Below are 18,713 nucleotides of genomic sequence, written 5' to 3' on the forward strand. Positions count from 1 at the left end.
GTTAACTGGCTCCTCTAAATTGTCTATTGATCAAGCTTGGAGAGGAATGAGCTCTGCCAAGTTGAAATGCCCACACCAAAGATGGACTGTTAAAATGTCATCAGTGGTGCCCTTGCAGATCCAGGTTTTCAACTGTATTTTGGATTCTGCCTTTTTCCTCTGCCTCATCTAGTTTGTTTGTGCTTTGCATGACCTTTGCCTGTCTATTGATTTTGATTCTGCCTCATGTTTTGGACTTGTATGTCTGCTTTTTGTTTTTATAGTAAACACACTTCCAGCAATTACATCCGTTCATCCGCCTCCATCAAAACCATTACTGACAAAAGGTGCAAATTAAAATGATAACTAAAGTATAGCAGTGCAGCAGTGGTGCTCTCCACCCTTGCCTAAGTGTGTTATTAAAGCCCATTACTGCTGAGATATTAGCTGAATGATAAAAATCATAGCTGAAGTCAAAGAAATGCCAGGATCACTGCCAACTATACATTATACAGAATTTGTCTCTTATACATTGAAATTCTCAAAACTAAGGGGCCTGGTCTTCTGTAGTAGAAAATGATGCTATAAATGATTTATAGATCACAGTGAACTCTCCAGATCCATTAGTGGACTTTAATTTTCCCTGGTGAAATGTTAGCAGTTAGAGTGCCATGCTCTGATTAATCCAGGCACAGTTCAGGCAATGTTCAACTGGGAAATTTTGTAAAGGCATAGATTAAATTCTGTTAGAATGATGGCAAACCAGTGCCCATAAAGTTAAAAATGAATTCTCTCACCTTGTGCCCAGTGTTGCTGGGATAGACTCTGGAATCACCATGACCCTAACCAGGATAAAGTACTTACTGAAAGTGAGTCAGTGAGCGAGTTTCATTCTCTTGTCACCATGAGAAAAATAAACGTCTAGAAACAAACCTATTTTTTCCATTATTCAAAGTTTTACTTTGTATATGCATATGTATGTAGCATGCAGACCTTCACATATACTTTTTAATGACATTTAATAACAGCCTTCTCAAAAGTCAACACCATTTATTTCCATTCTTTTATGTTTTATCTCACATTACCTTCAGCTTGATAGATTATATTTGCTACATCAACATGGATCACACAAAAAATGTCGTTTTTTAATTAATTTTTCAGCATTGCTTGTTCTTTTTCCATCAAACATGTCACAGCAAGTTAAACAGTCAATGACATTTTTACAGCAAGTGTTGTCAATATGGCAGGTGTGTAAACATTGGCGTCCAATTGTCTGAGGATTGCATTTTGTAAACATGAGTTTCGGTTGCTATTGTAATGCTATGTAACACATCATCTTACTGCTCAGAAACAGCAGCTGATAAAAGATGCGTCACCAATTAACATCCGGTGACACTCTGAGGAAGACGGAAGTTGTACGTCGAAACATGTCAGGTAAACAAACCCAATAAATTAGATGTCTGATAAAAAAGAAAAAAGAAAAAAAAAACTAACTATATCTTACTGCTCAGTCATGGCAGATGTGGTCCTAACAACCTTGATTGTAGTGGAAATCACAGAGAATGAACATGTAAAGAAGAATGAAAGGAAGGAGCTTAGTTGAATCTAGATTTAGTCTAGATATTTGGGGTAGATTTGGGGTGGCACGGTGGTGTAGTGGTTAGCACTGTTGCCTCACAGCAAGAAGGTCCTGGGTTTGAGCCCAGTGGCTGGCGGGGGCCTTTCTGTGTGGAGTTTGCATGTTCTCCCTATGTCTGCGTGGGTTTCCTCCGGGTGCTCCGGTTTCCCCCACAGTTCAAAGACATGCAGTTAGGTTAACATAGGACGGCCTTGGGCTGAAGTGCCCAAGAGTGGCGGCGCGTACGTATGCAGCGGCTTTGCTCTCCTGTGATGAACTAAATTTCATTGTACATTTGTGCAGTGACAATAAAGGCATTCTATTCTATTCTAATAAATAGGGGTTGGGTTGCAATTGGGACGAAAGTTCTGTTCCTTTCACCTGTCACACTTCTCTATTTAGTTTTTCTTTGTCAGATGTACATGACCATTTTTGGTATCTTAGCTTCTCACTATCTTATTGTAAATTTGTGACGAAGCCATTCAACTAAACTAAACTTGAGCAAGGTACCTAACCCGTGACTGCTCCCCGGGCGCTGTAGTGTGGCTGCCCACTGCTTGGGGTGTGTGTGCATGTGTTCACTGCTTCAGATGGGTTAAATGCAGAGGATGAATTTCACTGTGCTTGAAGTGTGCATGTGACAAATAAAGGTTTCTTCTTTCTTTTTCTAGATAATGAGGATGGTGTGGTCCCTTCCAGTCTTTCCACCAAACATGTATTTAGTGACATTTTAATCCATCACATTTTCATCTGGGGCGGTACGGTGGTGTAGTGGTTAGCGCTGTCGCCTCACAGCAAGAAGGTCCTGGGTTCGAGCCCTGGGGCCGGCGAGGGCCTTTCTGTGCGGAGTTTGCATGTTCTCCCCGTGTCCGCGTGGGTTTCCTCCGGGTGCTCCGGTTCCCCCCACAGTCCAAAGACATGCAGGTTAGGTTAACTGGTGACTCTAAATTGACCGTAGGTGTGAATGTGAGTGTGAATGGTTGTCTGTGTCTATGTGTCAGCCCTGTGATGACCTGGCGACTTGTCCAGGGTGTACCCCGCCTTTCGCCCGTAGTCAGCTGGGATAGGCTCCAGCTTGCCTGCGACCCTGTAGAAGGATAAAGCGGCTAGAGATAATGTGATGTGTGATGTGACATTTTCATCTGATGACGTGATTTGAAGACATGAGAAAAATAGCCTACACTCAGCAACCTCTTTTATATGACATTATTGCACCTGTCAATGGACGCTACATTTTCCTAGTGGATGTTGTTGAATGACAAGGCTGCTTAAATCAAGGTAAAATGTGCGAGTGTAAGACATTTAGTCAGGTAGTTCTCACAAGATGTAATCTTATCATGGATTAAAAACATTAATACTGTAGCCTAGCTAACAGTAGTTTGCCAGCAAAAAAGAAATAGCTAGCAGTTATTTTTTTAGAGCCATGTTGTGTAGTTTTTCCTTTTTCCAAATACTAGCCAAGCACATAATATGTTTGATGTTACAAATAACAGAAGGTATTGCTAGAAAATATACTTTGTTTATTAAATTAACAGTACAATCTTTGTGTCAGACTAACCCTATTGTTAATCTTTTGAATAACTGTTTCATCATTTTATATGTTGGGTGCCATGAGCAGTGTGTTTTCCCCTCCAAGTTAAACTGATATGATGCTTGTGCAAGGTCAAAGTATTACACCCACGTGTGTGTGTGTGTGTGTGTGTGTGTGTGTGTGTGTGTGTGTGTGTGTGTGTGTGTGTGGGTGTGTGTGTGTGTGTGTGTGGGTGTGTGTGAGAGAGAGAGCAGATGAGAGAAGAGAGAATAATAGACAAGGTCACTTGTCTCTGCTATTATGGCTAAAGAAAATTCATGGCACCAGTAACAGTAAATATTGTTAAAGATTTCCCTTCTGATATTCTGGGAGGAGTGCATGAGAGTTCGAAAACATGCATAACAATGAATTATGCATAGCCATTTTAATGAAAAATCAATTATTCAGAAGGAGGTTATGCCATTTGGATGATATCCCAGTGTTTATGATGCCAACCTTTCAAACTTCAAATTCACAATGGGCCATCAGAAAGAAGTTTCTTGAATGCTCTTTCTTCATCTTCGTGCTTTTAGTTCCTTCTTGTGTTTTTTTGTAGTTCCTTCCTGTGTTTTTTTTAGTTCCTGCCTGTGTTCTTCATGGTGAAAGAGGTAGTAGAAGTCCCTTAGACAAACTTTTTTTTTTTTCGAAAATATCTCTCCTGTTGGCTGTAATAGCTTTTGGACATTAATATTGTATGTTGCTTTCACATATTTTTGAAAAACTTTTTTAATGCCTCTACAAATTTCAAAAGTAAATATTAACCTTAGAGCTACCAGGATTGGTAAATGTCAGAATTGTATCGTATTAGACCTAAAGATGAAGTCAGAATGTACATAGTCTGTTGCTGTGTGACTATGAAGGTGCAGATGTGAGACCACCTGCTGCCTGCTGTCATGATGGTGCTAACACATTTCTACTGGCTCCTCTGGCCCTGACTGATTCACCCTGATGCTATGATTCTGCACTTGTGACTCACCTTCTGCTTTTGTGGTTGGTCTCACTTAGGATTTGCACTTCCCAAAAAGCAGTTTATGCACTCGACAAAACTATGTTCTATTGCCTCTAGAACATCGTAGGAAATATCTGATTTACTAATTTTTTCAAGTCCAGAAAGGGTCTTATTTCAACTGACATTAAGAATTACTTAGATACATTTGAGCCACATTATAGAATGTGTAATTATGACCCCAACAATTACAACTTAATTTATTTACACAAACAGGATTACTATAGGAATTCATACTTTATTAGAACTGCAGACCATGGAACTCATTGCCATCTAATATTAAAGCAATAAATACACTTAGTTTGTTCAAGACCAGCCTAATTAATATTTATGTATTGAAGTGAGGCATGTACAGTCCTCCAGGCAACAAATTAATCAGACATATCATATATTTAAGTAAATATAGATACCATATAGCCAATTTTTCTACAACCCCGATTCCAAAAAAAGTTGGGACAAAGTACAAATTGTAAATAAAACGGAATGCAATAATTTACAAATCTCAAAAACTGATATTGTATTCACAATAGAACATAGACAACATATCAAATGTCGAAAGTGAGACATTTTGAAATTTCATGCCAAATATTGGCTCATTTGAAATTTCATGACAGCAACACATCTCAAAAAAGTTGGGACAGGGGCAATAAGAGGCTGGAAAAGTTAAAGGTACAAAAAAGGAACAGCTGGAGGACCAAATTGTAACTCATTAGGTCAATTGGCAATAGGTCATTAACATGACTGGGTATAAAAAGAGCATCTTGGAGTGGCAGCGACTCTCAGAAGAGGATCACCAATCCCCCTAATTCTGCACCGACAAATAGTGGAGCAATATCAGAAAGGAGTTCGACAGTGTAAAATTGCAAAGAGTTTGAACATGTCATCATCTACAGTGCATAATATCATCAAAAGATTCAGAGAATCTGGAAGAATCTCTGTGCGTAAGGGTCAAGGCCGGAAAACCATACTGGGCGCCCGTGATCTTCGGGCCCTTAGATGGCACTGCATCACATACAGGCATGCTTCTGTAGTGGAAATCACAAAATGGGCTCAGGAATATTTCCAGAGAACATTATCTGTGAACACAATTCACCGTGCCATCCGCTGTTGCCAGCTAAAACTCTATAGTTCAAAGAAGAAGCCGTGTCTAAACATGATCCAGAAGCGCAGACGTCTTCTCTGGGCCAAGGCTCATTTAAAATGGACTGTGGCAAAGCGGAAAACTGTTCTGTGGTCAGACGAATCAAATTTTGAAGTTCTTTATGGAAATCAGGGACTCCGTGTCATTCGGACTAAAGAGGAGAAGGACGACCCAAGTTGTTATCAGCACTCAGTTCAGAAGCCTGCATCTCTGATAGTATGGGGTTACATTAGTGCGTGTGGCATGGGCAGCTTACACATCTGGAAAGACACCATCAATGCTGAAAGGTATATCCAGGTTCTAGAGCAACATATGCTCCCATCCAGATGACGTCTCTTTCAGGGAAGACCTTGCATTTTCCAACATGACAATGCCAAACCACATACTGCATCAATTACAGCATCATGGCTGCGTAGAAGAAGGGTCCGGGTACTGAACTGGCCAGCCTGCAGTCAAGATCTTTCACCCATAGAAAACATTTGGTGCATCATAAAACGGAAGATACGACAAAAAAGACCTAAGACAGTTGAGCAACTAGAATCCTACATTAGACAAGAACGGGTTAACATTCCTATCCCTAAACTTGAGCAACTTGTCTCCTCAGTCCCCAGACGTTTACAGACTGTTGTAAAGAGAAAAGGGGATGTCTCACAGTGGCAAACATGGCCTTGTCCCAACTTTTTTGAGATGTGTTGTTGTCATGAAATTTAAAATCATCTAATTTTTCTCTTTAAATGATACATTTTCTCAGTTTAAACATTTGATATGTCATCTATGTTCTATTCTAAATAATATATGGAATTTTGAAACTTCCACATCATTGCATTCCGTTTTTATTTACAATTTGTACTTTGTCCCAACTTTTTTGGAATCGGGGTTGTATTTATGAGTGCAACACTGAGAATGTGTAACCTACTGCACATTGGTGCCTTCATACATTTTCTCAGTGTGGTAACTTACCTTAATTAGTTCTGAATATTTTTGCCTCTGTTGTTAATTGCTGCCTCATTAAAGTAATGTATATATTTTCCTATCTTGTAATAGTAATTCTGTAGTTTTTAAATAGCAGGCTATATGTTATCCTTTTAATAATATAGGGCGGCACGGTGGTGTACTGGTTAGCACTGTCGCCTCACAGCAAGAAGGTTCTGGGTTCGAGCCCAGCGGCCGACGGGGGCCTTTCTGTGTGGAGTTTGCATGTTCTCCCCGTGTCTGCGTGGGTTTCCTCCGGGTGCTCAGGTTTCCCCCACAGTCCAAAGACATGCAGTTAGGTTAACATAGGACGGCCTTGGGCTGAAGTGCCCAAGAGTGGCGGTGCGTACGTACGGTATGCAGCGGCTTTGCTCTCCTGTGATGAACTAAATTTCGTTGTACATTTGTGCAGTGACAATAAAGGCATTCTATTCTATTCTAATAAGTAGGGGTTGGGTTGCAATTGGGACGAAAGTTCTGTTCCTGTCACACTTCTCTATTTAGTTTTTCTTTGTCAGATGTACATGACCATTTTTGGTATCTTAGATTCTCACTATCTTATTGTAAATTTGTGACGAAGCCATTCAACTAAACTAAACTTATCCATGTTGTATTGGATAATCTCACCTGGATACCGTAAATATCCAGTTCTACTTATGAACTGCTGCTGAAGATGGTACTATGCTCATCATGAGACTCTTATTCAAAATATGCTCATACTGAACATTCTTTCAGCACACTTAACATTGTTTTGCTTTAGTATAAATTTACTGAATAGTACTTATTTATAATCCCACTCCCTGGTGTCACGCAGAAGAGGAACTCTCTTGAGTCTGGTTCTTCTCAAGGTTTCTTCCTGTCATCGTCTCAAGGATATTTTTTCTTGTCACCTGTCACCTCTCCAGAGCAATAGAGAACTACATCCACATCAGAATTTCTGTACAGCCGCTTTGTTACAATATTTATTGCTAATATTGATATGCAAATAAAGTCAAATTGAATTGAAGTGAATTGCATGGGGTGGCACGGTGGTGTAGTGGTTAGCACTGTCACCTCACAGCAAGAAGGTCCTGGGTTCGAGCCCAGCGGCCGACGAGGGCCTTTGTGTGGAGTTTGCTTGTTCTCCCCATGTCTGCGTGGGTTTCCTCCAGGTGCTCCGGTTTCCCCCACAGTCCAAAGACATGCAGGTTAGGCTAATTGGTGGCTCTAAATTGACCGTAGGTGTGAATGGTTGTTTGTCTCTGTGTCAGCCCTGTGATGACCTGGCAACTTGTCCAGGGTGTACCTCGCCTCTCGCCCACAGTCAGCTGGGATAGGCTCCAGCTTGCCTGCAACCCTGTAGGACAGGATAAGCGGCTACAGATAATGGATGGATGGAATTGTATGGTACTGTGCTATAGTAAGATCTGACGCCACATCTTGTAGACCATGAGTGTTATTTTTACTGAAAAAAATCAAGTGAAACATAAGTAAAATTTCTAAGAATAAGCACACTGTAAGCATTGTAGATTGTGTTGCGTGTGTTAATTCACTCAACATTCTGACTTTAAAACACGCCATTAACAACCTTCTGCATGCTTGACTGCATGGTCATCACATCAAAAGCTTTACACAGATACCCATGTGATTCTGCAGATCAAGATACTCTTGTTGTTTTTGTTAAAATGACTCATGAAATTAATATCTATAAGACCAAAATGCACAAATAAACCTATCTATCTATCTATCTATCTATCTATCTATCTATCTATCTATCTATCTATCTATTTATTTCTAAAGACACCATGGCAAATGTTTTTTGGTTTTTTTTTTAACAGACTGAATATTTGAAAGAGGCAAACAGGATGCTACTAAATACAACACGACAGCACATGATTGAAACTGACAGCTGTACTTCAAAAAAATCACTGAATATTTAATGATGAGCACAGCTGAATGTAGGTACATGCTGAGTCAGTGGTATTTCATGCCATCTTGCCAATAGTGGCAGCCTGCATTGCGCTAAACAAAACAAGAACGTTCTATCAATCACAATACCTTATCAGTTGCAAAATGTTCAAGGATTTTACTGATGCAGGAAATTTCTCTGCTTCTTCTAGGGCACTGTATCTTGGCCATGCATGCTTCTGCACTCCTCGCCATGATCAGAGGCTGCATGGCATGAATAAGCTACAGATGACTGAAAACTCATCTCATCTCATTATCTCTAGCCGCTTTATCCTTCTACAGGGTCGCAGGCAAGCTGGAGCCTATCCCAGCTGACTACGGGCGAAAGGCGGGGTACACCCTGGACAAGTCGCCAGGTCATCACAGGGCTGACACATAGACACAGACAACCATTCACACTCACATTCACACCTACGGTCAATTTAGAGTCACCAGTTAACCTAACCTGCATGTCTTTGGACTGTGGGGGAAACCGGAGCACCCGGAGGAAACCCACGCGGACACGGGGAGAACATGCAAACTCCACACAGAAAGGCCCTCGCCGGCCCCGGGGCTCGAACCCAGGACCTTCTTGCTGTGAGGCGACAGCGCTAACCACTACACCACCGTGCCGCCCTGACTGAAAACTATTTAGAAAAATCAGAGAACAGAAGGCAAGGAAGACATGACAAACGTTGATAAACCCTATTTATACAGCTGTACACATCCAGTTACGGTACAAACCACCCAATATGGAAGAGCTTTAACTGCAAGCTTCTTGAAAAGTATGCACACTGACTTTGATTGTTCCTCCTACTATTCAATTTCATATGAATAAAAATGTGAAAGCAGGATCCCTGCAGGCTTTCACATTTATTTGATTAGGTAATGACCTATGCTATGGGCAAGACAGACAGTTCAAGAGAGTTGAAGATATGCAGCTGCTGACCTCTATTGGTATGCTTCTTTTACACATCTAAGTGTCTGATCTTGACTGCATGTATTAAAAAATCTTTAAAAAAATGTATCTATACGACACGTTAGAGTGTAATGTACCGTATGCATAACTAGAAAGCAAACAAATCAAGCATTCTAAATGCATCTTGTTTCATTACTGCTATGTGAATGTGGTTGTGAATTGTCACCTTCAATCTCTCAAACAAAATTATTCACAAAACGTGTTTGTTCTGACTTTTTTTATGCTACAACTGTTTACTGTAGGAGAATTTCCAGTCTGGTGTGACATACTGACCACTACTCAGAGCAATAATAAATATCCTGGATGGATTATAGAGGGGGGCTATGAAGCTTAGTAGATTAAAACATACTGATTGCAGTTCTTCATGTCTTCTTGATTAACACACTGTACACAATATTGCCATGTAGAACATTTGTTTTCACTGAGTTTTAAGACAGTTCAAATAGCCTATATTATAGCCACTGTCAAAAATGATTTGTTGTTTTAACTTAAAAAAGGTTATGGGACGGCCTTGGGCTGAGGTGCCCTTGAGCGAGGCACCTAACTCCCAACTGCTCCCCGGGCGCTGTTAGCATGGCTGCCCACTGCTCTATGTGTCTGTGCTCATTGCTCATGTGTGTGTGCATGTGTGTGTTCACTGCTTCAGATGGGTTAAATGCAGAGAGGAATTTCACAAGTGTGTGATGAATAAAAGTTGTGCTTTCTTTCTTTCTTTCTTTCTTTCTTTCTTTCTTTCTTTCTTTCTTTCTTTCTTTCTTTCTTTAGTAACCAGGTTGCCTTAAAATTTTGAGTTCACTGAAACTCAATTAGTAACTTGTGCTAACTTACTATAAGTTTCAATGAACTCAAAATTTTAAGGCCGCCCAGTTAATAACTTTTTTAAGTTAAAGGAACAGTCCACCGTACTTCCATAATGAAATATGCTCTTATCTGAATTGAGACGAGCTGCTCCATACCTGTCTGAGCTTTGCGCGACCTCCCAGTCAGTCAGACGCAGTCAGACGCGCTGTCACTCCTGTTAGCAATGTAGCTCGGCTCAGTATGGCCAATGGTATTTTTTGGGGCTGTAGTTAGATGCGACCAAACTCTTCTGCGTTTTTCCTGTTTACATAGGTTTATATGACCAGTGATATGAAACAAGTTCAGTTACACAAATTGAAACGTAGCGATTTTCTATGCTATGGAAAGTCCGCACTATAATGACAGGCGTACTAACACTTTCTGCGCGCTTCGGCAGTGCATTGATATCTGAGCTCCGTATCAATGCGCTGCCGAAGCGCGCAGAAGGTGTTAGTACGCCTGTCATTATAGTGCGGACTTTCCATAGCATAGAAAATCGCTACGGCGGCACGGTGGTGTAGTGGTTAGCGCTGTCGCCTCACAGCAAGAAGGTCCTGGGTTCGAGCCCCGTGGCCGGCGAGGGCCTTTCTGTGCGGAGTTTGCATGTTCTCCCCGTGTCCGCGTGGGTTTCCTCCGGGTGCTCCGGTTTCCCCCACAGTCCAAAGACATGCAGGTTAGGTTAACTGGTGACTCTAAATTGACCGTAGGTGTGAATGGTTGTCTGTGTCTATGTGTCAGCCCTGTGATGACCTGGCGACTTGTCCAGGGTGTACCCTGCCTTTCGCCCGTAGTCAGCTGGGATAGATAGGCTCCAGCTTGCCTGCGACCCTGTAGAAGGATAAAGCGGCTAGAGATAATGATAATGAGAATGAGAAAATCGCTACGTTTCAATTTGTGTAACTGAACTTGTTTCATATCACTGGTCATATAAACCTATGTAAACAGGAAAAATGCGGAAGAGTTTGGTCGCATCTAACTACAGCCCCAAAAAATACCATTGGCCATGCTGAGCCTAGCTACATTGCTAACAGGAGTGACAGCGCGTCTGACTGCGTCTGACTGACTGGGAGGTCGCGCAAAGCTCGGACAGGTACGGAGCAGCTCGTCTCAATTCAGATAAGAGCATATTTCATTATGGAAGTACGGTGGACTGTTCCTTTAAAACGACAAATCATTTTGACAGTGAGCATACACATTTAGGAGACTTCTGTCCTTAAGAGCTAGTCTCTTCCTCAGATAGGAAGCATTTTGAAGCATACCAATCTAAATAATTTCCCAGGTCATCTTCACCAATTGGTCACGGTCACAGAGCAACCATCTTTTTTTCCTGTCAAACAATGTTTTCCCCAAAAAAAACCCAAATGTTGGTATAAGATATGCAACTGTACTCCTATCGTTCCTGACTTCATGTTTCTATTGAAAGAAGAAGCCTTTATTTGTCACATGCACACTCAAATTCCTCCTCTGCATTTAACCCATCTGAAGCAGTGAACACACGCATACACACACAAACCCAGAGCAGTGAGCAGTTAGGGGTTAGGTACCTTGTTCAAGGGCACTTCAGCCCAAGGCCACCCCATGTTAACCTAACTGCATGTCTTTAAACTGTGGGGAAACCGGAGCACCTGGAGGAAACCTACACAGACACGGGGAAAACACACAAACTCCACACAGAAAGGCCCCTCCCCCCGTTGGCCGCTGGGCTCGAACCCAGAATCTTTTTGCTGTGAGGCAACAGTGCTAACCACTACACCACCATGCTGCCCAAAAGATATTAGAGATATAGTTTAATATTTAAATATTTTATTTGAATATTCTGAGTGGTCTATGCTTTGCATTACAATACATGTATAGGTGCATTACATAAGGAATAAAACATGATGTGCATGCTGTTAGAGGAAATAATCATTAATAATCACTGATGGGGTGGTGGTGATGTAGCCCCAAACAAATGCCCTGTTACCACCCAATAGAATAATACTTCCTCTTATAACACAGGACTTTACCAGTTATTCCAACCCTTTTTTTAAAAAAAAATATTCATTAATGAATGTTATGCTTTTAACAATTTATAATTACAGTGGTGCTTGTAAGTTTGTAAACCCTTTAGGATTTTCTAGATTTCTGCATAAATATGACCTAAAACACCATCAGATTTTCACACAAGTCCTAAAAGTAGATAAAGAGAACCCAGTTAAACAAATGAGACAAAAATATTATACTTGGTCATGTAATTATTGAGGAAAATGATCCAATATTACATATCTGTGAGTGGCAAAAGTATGTGAACCTCTAGGATTAGCAGTTAATTTGAAGGTGAAATTACAGTCAGGTGTTTTCAATCAATGGGATGGCAATCAAGTGTGAGTGGGCTCCCTGTTTTATTTAAAGAACAGGGATCTATCAAAGTCTGATCTTCACAACACATGTTGGTGGAAGTGTATCATGGCACGAACAAAGGAGATTTCTGAGGACCTCAGAAAAAGCGTTGTTGATGCTCATCAGGCTGGAAAAAGGTTACAAAACCATCTCTAAAGAGTTTGGACTCCACCAATCCACAGTCAGACAGATTGTGTACAAATGGAGGAAATTCAAGACCATTGTTACCCTCCCCAGGAGTGGTGGACCAGCAAAGATCACTCCAATAGTAAGGCGTGTAATAGTCGGTGAGGTCACAAAGGAGCCCAGGGTAACTTCTAAGCAACTGAAGGCCTATCTCACATTGGCTAATGTTAATGTTCATGAGTCCACCATCAGGAGAACACTGAACAACAGTGGTGTGCATGGCAGGGTTGCAAGGAGAAAGCCACTGCTCTCCAAAAAGAACATTGCTGCTCGTCTGCATTTTACAAAAGATCACGTGGACAAGCCAGAAGGCTATTTCAATAAATAAATGACCAAGTATAGTATTTTTGTCTCATTTGTTTAACTGGGTTCTCTTTATCTACTTTTAGGACTTGAGTGAAAATCTGATGATGTTTTAGGTCATATTTATGCAGAAATCTAGAAAATTCTAAAGGGTTCACAAACTTTCAAGCACCACTGTACCTGTAATGTTGTAGAATGTCCATGAGACAAGATATTTTCTGCAGTCACTTATGTGATGTTACTGACAACCATAAAGCACAGTCATAAAGCTCTGTCCAGTACACTCTCTGTGGTACTGACCTGAACAACGTATTAACACCCAATAAATGCCAATTAAACATCTCCGTACTGATCTTTCGATTACGTTCATTATGTCTTATATTGAATATTGTTAGGTTTTTTTTTCTTTTTTCTTTTTTATCAGACATAAAAAAGGTATAAAAAAGAAAAAAAAAACTAACAATCTCCGTACTGAGTGCATCACCAGGCTATATGAACAGTGTATTTTTCTTTGTTAACACATTTTCTTTACATTCCTTATTCGCCTTAGATTGTGTAAAGCACCCGCCAAACAAGAAACAACATATTAGAATCAGAGATGCTGTTATAGAAAATTAATCAACAGCTGCTGACCAATGAAATTTGAAAATCCAATAACAATATGGTTGAACAACAATAGTTTATAAACATGTAATAATTATTTAAATACACGTGACCGTTCTGAACGGTGGTGTAGTGGTTAGCGCTGTCGCCTCACAGCAAGAAGGTCCTGGGTTCGAGCCCCGGGGCCGGCGAGGGCCTTTCTGTGTGGAGTTTGCATGTTCTCCCCGTGTCCGCGTGGGTTTCCTCCGGGTGCTCCGGTTTCCCCCACAGTCCAAAGACATGCAGGTTAGGTTAACTGGTGACTCTAAATTGACCATAGGTGTGAATGTGAGTGTGAATGATTGTCTGTGTCTATGTGTCAGCCCTGTGATGACCTGGCGACTTGTCCAGGGTGTACCCCGCCTTTCGCCCATAGTCAGCTGGGATAGGCTCCAGCTTGCCTGCGACCCTGTAGAAGGATAAAGCGGCTAGAGATAATGAGATGAGATGAGATGAGATGAGAATGACCGTTCTGAAGTTTTTGTGGGTCCATCAATACATTCGTATGAAAGTGAAGCATGTGGCCATGTACTGCATGTGCTGTACTGCCCCCTTTCGGCCTGCTGTATTTACATACTTTACATGTGCCTGTTAATTGCAGCAATACCGCTGCGCACCAGGGAGGGCGCCAATGTGCCTTGTTTTATTATTTATTTTATTTCTTTTTTACTACTACTACTGGTCTAAATTATAGCTATACATAGTAGCCTATGCACATGTAGCATTACACCGGAAGCAATATGCATATATTAGATTGGACGCTATAACATGCTACATAGAGAGAAGGGAGGAAAATCTAGTTGTAGCAAATAAAAAGTGAAGCACTTACTTGTTCTGAAGTGTAAAAATCACATATTTTACAGCACCGTAATAAATCCAATGTTGTATAAACACCTAGATTGTCTTATAATCCGAATTATAAGAGCACTGTGGGTTTTGTCTGTGTGTATATGTTCTTGGTGTTACTACCGGTGCCGTTTTAAGGTTTTTTAAAAAAAGCTATATGGTGGTAAATAAACTAACTGTGAAACACAGAAAACTCTTAAAGCAGATCAATGTTCATGTTACTAATATGCTTCTAACATGATACTGTATATCACTTATTCTGGTAAATAGCTTTGTTGAATCACCCTTCTGATCAGCCATTGCCTTTGGGTGTTTATGCCAACAGATGTCGCAACAGGGCGAGAAGTTATGTACCTATTGAGTACTTACATGAGGCGGTTCATCTAAAGCATCACGAGAGAGCCTTAAATGAAGAGAATGGGTAAGGAGAATCAGTGCGTAGCCTAAATTACAGAGGCAATTTGGTTCACTTTTCTGGGGTTTTAAAGGGAAACACGAAAATCGTCTCATTCATTCGATGTATGTATGTATGTATGTATGTATGTATGTATGTATGTATGTATGTATGTATGTATGCTGAAAAAAGAAACATTGGATCAAAGTTTTAAAAAATGCGTCAACTTTTTAACTGAATTAATCTTTAATTCAATCTTTAATCTTTAAATCTTGAATTTAATCTTTGATTAACTTTTTAATCTTTAACTGAATTTTTACACCAGTTACGACATGTGTTTTTAGACGAAAAAATACGAAGCTGCAAAAAGTTGACACTTATTTTTTTAACCTTAATCCACGGTTTTACTGATCACTGTCTTTATGTTTCTTTGTGTGTGTGTGTGTGTGTGTGTGTGTGTGTGCGTGTGTGTGTGTTTGCATGCATTAAAACACTAAAAGTTGATTTTCTCTGTAGCTCTGTGTTTCCCTGAACCCTGCCATCATTGGCTGTTTGTGGCCCGCAGGTTCGGCCTCCCACGTGACGCGCGATAAATGTCGCCCGCTGCACTCCTGAGCTGCAGACAATCAGGCTCCTCGGTCAGGGAATGAGCACAGTCTCCTCTCTAGAGCTCACAGGAATAAATGACAGCTATTCAGAAAACAAATTTATAACTGGTGGTGAATTTTATTTCTGCTTCTCTCTCTCTTTCTCTCTACGCGGTTGCATTACTGGATGAGTGCCTGTCCATTATTTGCACGGTTTGATTTTGTTTGAGCATTAACCATGACTGGAGTGTTTGACAGTCTCAGCACAGATATGCATTCCAACCAGATTACCTCGAGCGGTTACCACAGCTTGCATAAATCGCAGGAATCTCCGACTTTACCCGTCTCTACCGCCACGGACAGTAGCTACTACAACGGCCAGCAACCGAGTCACTGTGCAGGTTCGCCTTATGGCCAGCTCGGTACTTATCCGTACCACAACAACGGCATGAGCAGCGTCCAGTACAACGCCAAGTCTTACGAGCTGGGCTTCAACAGTTCCTTCAGTACTTACAGCACGTACGGTTCGAGCGCATCGCCTACTCCTACTGACGCAGGTAACCACTACCACCACTACCGTGTGGGGATCTGTAATAAAACTGCAAACCACCATTTTAGTCTCTAAAAACACATCACAGCAGGGGTTTTTTTTACTCTAGATATTAGAATGCATGCATACCTTATTTGTTTACCAACTTCTTAGTTTATCTTGATAGAAGATTTCATAATCAAAGATGTTCTTGTTTCATTGTAGAAAAAGAGGAGAACGAACCTGAAATCCGGATGGTGAACGGAAAGCCAAAGAAGGTGCGCAAACCGAGGACGATTTACTCGAGTTTCCAGCTGGCCGCGCTGCAGAGGCGCTTCCAGAAGACACAGTACCTGGCGCTGCCTGAAAGAGCCGAGCTCGCCGCTTCTCTGGGCCTCACACAGACCCAGGTGAGCGTCACTGATCACATCTAAACTCAGCAAGTCTGCGACTGAACGAGCAAATCATCTGTAAGGAGCAAAATGTATTTCAATCAGCATCAGTTACGTTCAGAAGGATTGCGTAAATGATGCGTAAACATACATCTATGTCCAGTAATAGACTAGTCTATATCGTGATTTTTGTAACCTAGAATAACAATATACCTGACACTTTATTTTACTTTAATCGCGGTATAGATATTTAATACTAAAGCCTGTCAATCGGATATAGCGCATTTTACTTTCAGTCATAGAGCTTTAGATATGTCTGTGTGCATTTGTTTATTTGTGATCTAAACGATATCTTTGCGTTATTATTTCAGGTCAAAATCTGGTTTCAGAACCGTCGCTCAAAGTTCAAGAAGTTGTGGAAGAATGGAGAAATCCCGCCCGAGCAACACGTGGCTTCCAGCGAGTCTCCTCCGTGCCACTCGCCAACCGTCAACAGCGCCTGGGACTTTCCACCAAACCAGAACAGGATGAGCTCGGGTTTAGCCCCGAGCAGTGGCTCTCCCAGCACCACTGCGCCTTCCTTCCTCACCAACTACTCCTGGTACTCATCCACGAACTCAGGCGCGCACCTCCAAGCGAACGCGCTGGCGCAGCACCACCACAACACAGCCGTCAGCGCCGGGACGATATTTTGACAACAACGAAAATGACTTTAAAGAAAAAAAAAGACTGGAGAATTAACTTTGCTCGGGAAAATGAGAGAGAGAGAGAAAAAACAACCCGAGAGTTTGATGTGACTTAGGCCTCGTTTTCTGAGAACTGCCGCAGCTGATGAACTTGGACAGAGATCTAGGCCTACCATGTTCCTTGCTGCGTGTTATACTGTTTTCTTTCTTTTTTTTTCTTATACACAATATCGTCATCAGGCAGACACGGAAGAATAAAAGACATTGCAATTATTTTTGTATTTATTTATTTTGTCTCTGGAGGTGCAAAACATAATGCATTGCTAATGAACCACTAAGATCCAAAGCTATGCTCTAAAAAGCTGTTGAGGCCGGAGTGAACTTTATAGCAGGATGTTAACGTCAGATTATGTAGCACAGTTTTCAAGCTGTATCGTGCCTTTAAAAAAATGACCTCACTTTCATTCGTCCACCATAATGTGTCCAACATTGTCATATATATATATATATATATATATATATATGGTTTTTTTTTTTTGCTTTCTAAGTTGTACATAAGGTTAGTAGGAGAAACGTGTCTCTGTAACTGCTTGTATGTTTCACTGCGTCCTTCTGATATGTTGCCATCACTATAGACTTGTAGGTTATAAGGTAGGGTTTTCGTTTTTGCTGGATTATGCCTAATGGGAAACATTAAGAACGCAAAAGCTACTGATTCCCCCTCCCCCACCCCCCATCAAAATTCACATGTAACACGTTTCTTGGAAACAAGAATACTTTTGTTTAATTTATTTTTTATTTGTGGTATGCTCAATGAACAGTTCTGCCATTCTATGAAATGCGTATTTAAATAAAAAAAATGTTTCATGTGAATTTAACGTTCTTTTCAAACCCAGTGTTTCGAACCTGGAAAAGGAAGTTGTTTCTTCTTCTCTGAGTGTTTTTTTTGCTCTGGAGCGCGCGCGCGCTGCTGAAATGTTTCAGATGTTTTCCCGTCTCTCCGGCCACGCCTCCTCCTGCTGCTCTGGCGCCAGACGAGCCTCTCAGCCTGTAATAAGTCTGGCTGAAGGCGTGATGCTTGTAAATGTTTCAAACAAAACTCACAAATTCACCTTTTGTCCACCAAAATGACAGGTATGACTGTGCAGCCTGCATGATGTATAAAATACGACGACCAATATTTAGTGCTGATAACAGGAGCGCCATGGAGATGAAGCAGAGATCATAAGATGAGTTCAGCCGATGAGACGGGTTCGAGTCTCAGCGTAAAACTGCCTCTAACTAAACAAAAATGAAAACACGTCGCTCAATCCTCTGATAATGCAAGATGTGGGCACTCGTACTGTCGTAGCCGACTAAAGAAATTGTTTTGGGGATATTATGGTAATGCACGGTGCGTAATGGTTATGTGTGGTGGAGATTATAGACTCTTTAACCGGTCAAAACACCTCACAGGTCTAGATTAGCTAGCTATATGGTTAGTAAGGTAATTTATAAAAAAAATATTGGCCTCGAGAAAGAATATAGCATAGGGAGCAAATTACTTTTTTTTTTTGTCTCCAGTTGTAGAGAAGGCGATGTAATCATGATGTACTTTGTCAGAGATGGCTAAATTACATGTGTTCGATGTCGCCCCGGGGTTTGGACGTTAAAGAGCTCTCTGCAACCTGCTGATGTATCCGACTGATGTGCAAACTCACAAAAGAGATTAGCCAGTGGGTTTATTCAATATATTCAA

At 41.1% G+C, this 18,713-nt stretch overlaps 1 protein-coding gene and 1 long non-coding RNA gene across 2 annotated transcripts in view; one reads left to right on the plus strand and one right to left on the minus strand.

Moving 5' to 3' along the window:
* Positions 1-16,332, minus strand: part of LOC132891889 (uncharacterized) — a 28,204-nt gene extending 11,872 nt beyond the window's left edge. Inside the window, exon 1 of the long non-coding RNA XR_009655378.1 lies at positions 16,141-16,332. This is a non-coding gene — a long non-coding RNA (uncharacterized LOC132891889). The remainder of the gene's footprint in view (positions 1-16,140) is intronic.
* dlx2a (distal-less homeobox 2a) lies at positions 15,300-17,848 on the plus strand. Its single transcript, XM_060930002.1, has 3 exons — positions 15,300-15,925; positions 16,123-16,307; positions 16,661-17,848. The coding sequence occupies exons 1-3, from the start codon at positions 15,607-15,609 to the stop codon at positions 16,982-16,984; spliced, it is 828 nt and encodes a 275-aa protein (XP_060785985.1). The 5' UTR covers positions 15,300-15,606; the 3' UTR covers positions 16,985-17,848.
* Positions 17,849-18,713: the final 865 nt, after the last annotated feature.

The sequence above is a fragment of the Neoarius graeffei genome, chromosome 9 (genome assembly GCF_027579695.1).
Source record: "Neoarius graeffei isolate fNeoGra1 chromosome 9, fNeoGra1.pri, whole genome shotgun sequence".
NCBI lineage: Eukaryota > Metazoa > Chordata > Actinopteri > Siluriformes > Ariidae > Neoarius > Neoarius graeffei.

What these genes read in the sequence shown, in the direction of transcription:
- dlx2a (XM_060930002.1), top strand. Translation starts at nt 15,607, where the DNA reads ATGACTGGAGTGTTTGACAGTCTCAGCACAGATATGCATTCCAACCAG. An exon ending in GCCTACTCCTACTGACGCAG is followed by an intron (nt 15,926 to 16,122) that starts GTAACCACTACC and finishes GTTTCATTGTAG; the next exon opens with AAAAAGAGGAGAACGAACCT. An exon ending in TGGGCCTCACACAGACCCAG is followed by an intron (nt 16,308 to 16,660) that starts GTGAGCGTCACT and finishes TTATTATTTCAG; the next exon opens with GTCAAAATCTGGTTTCAGAA.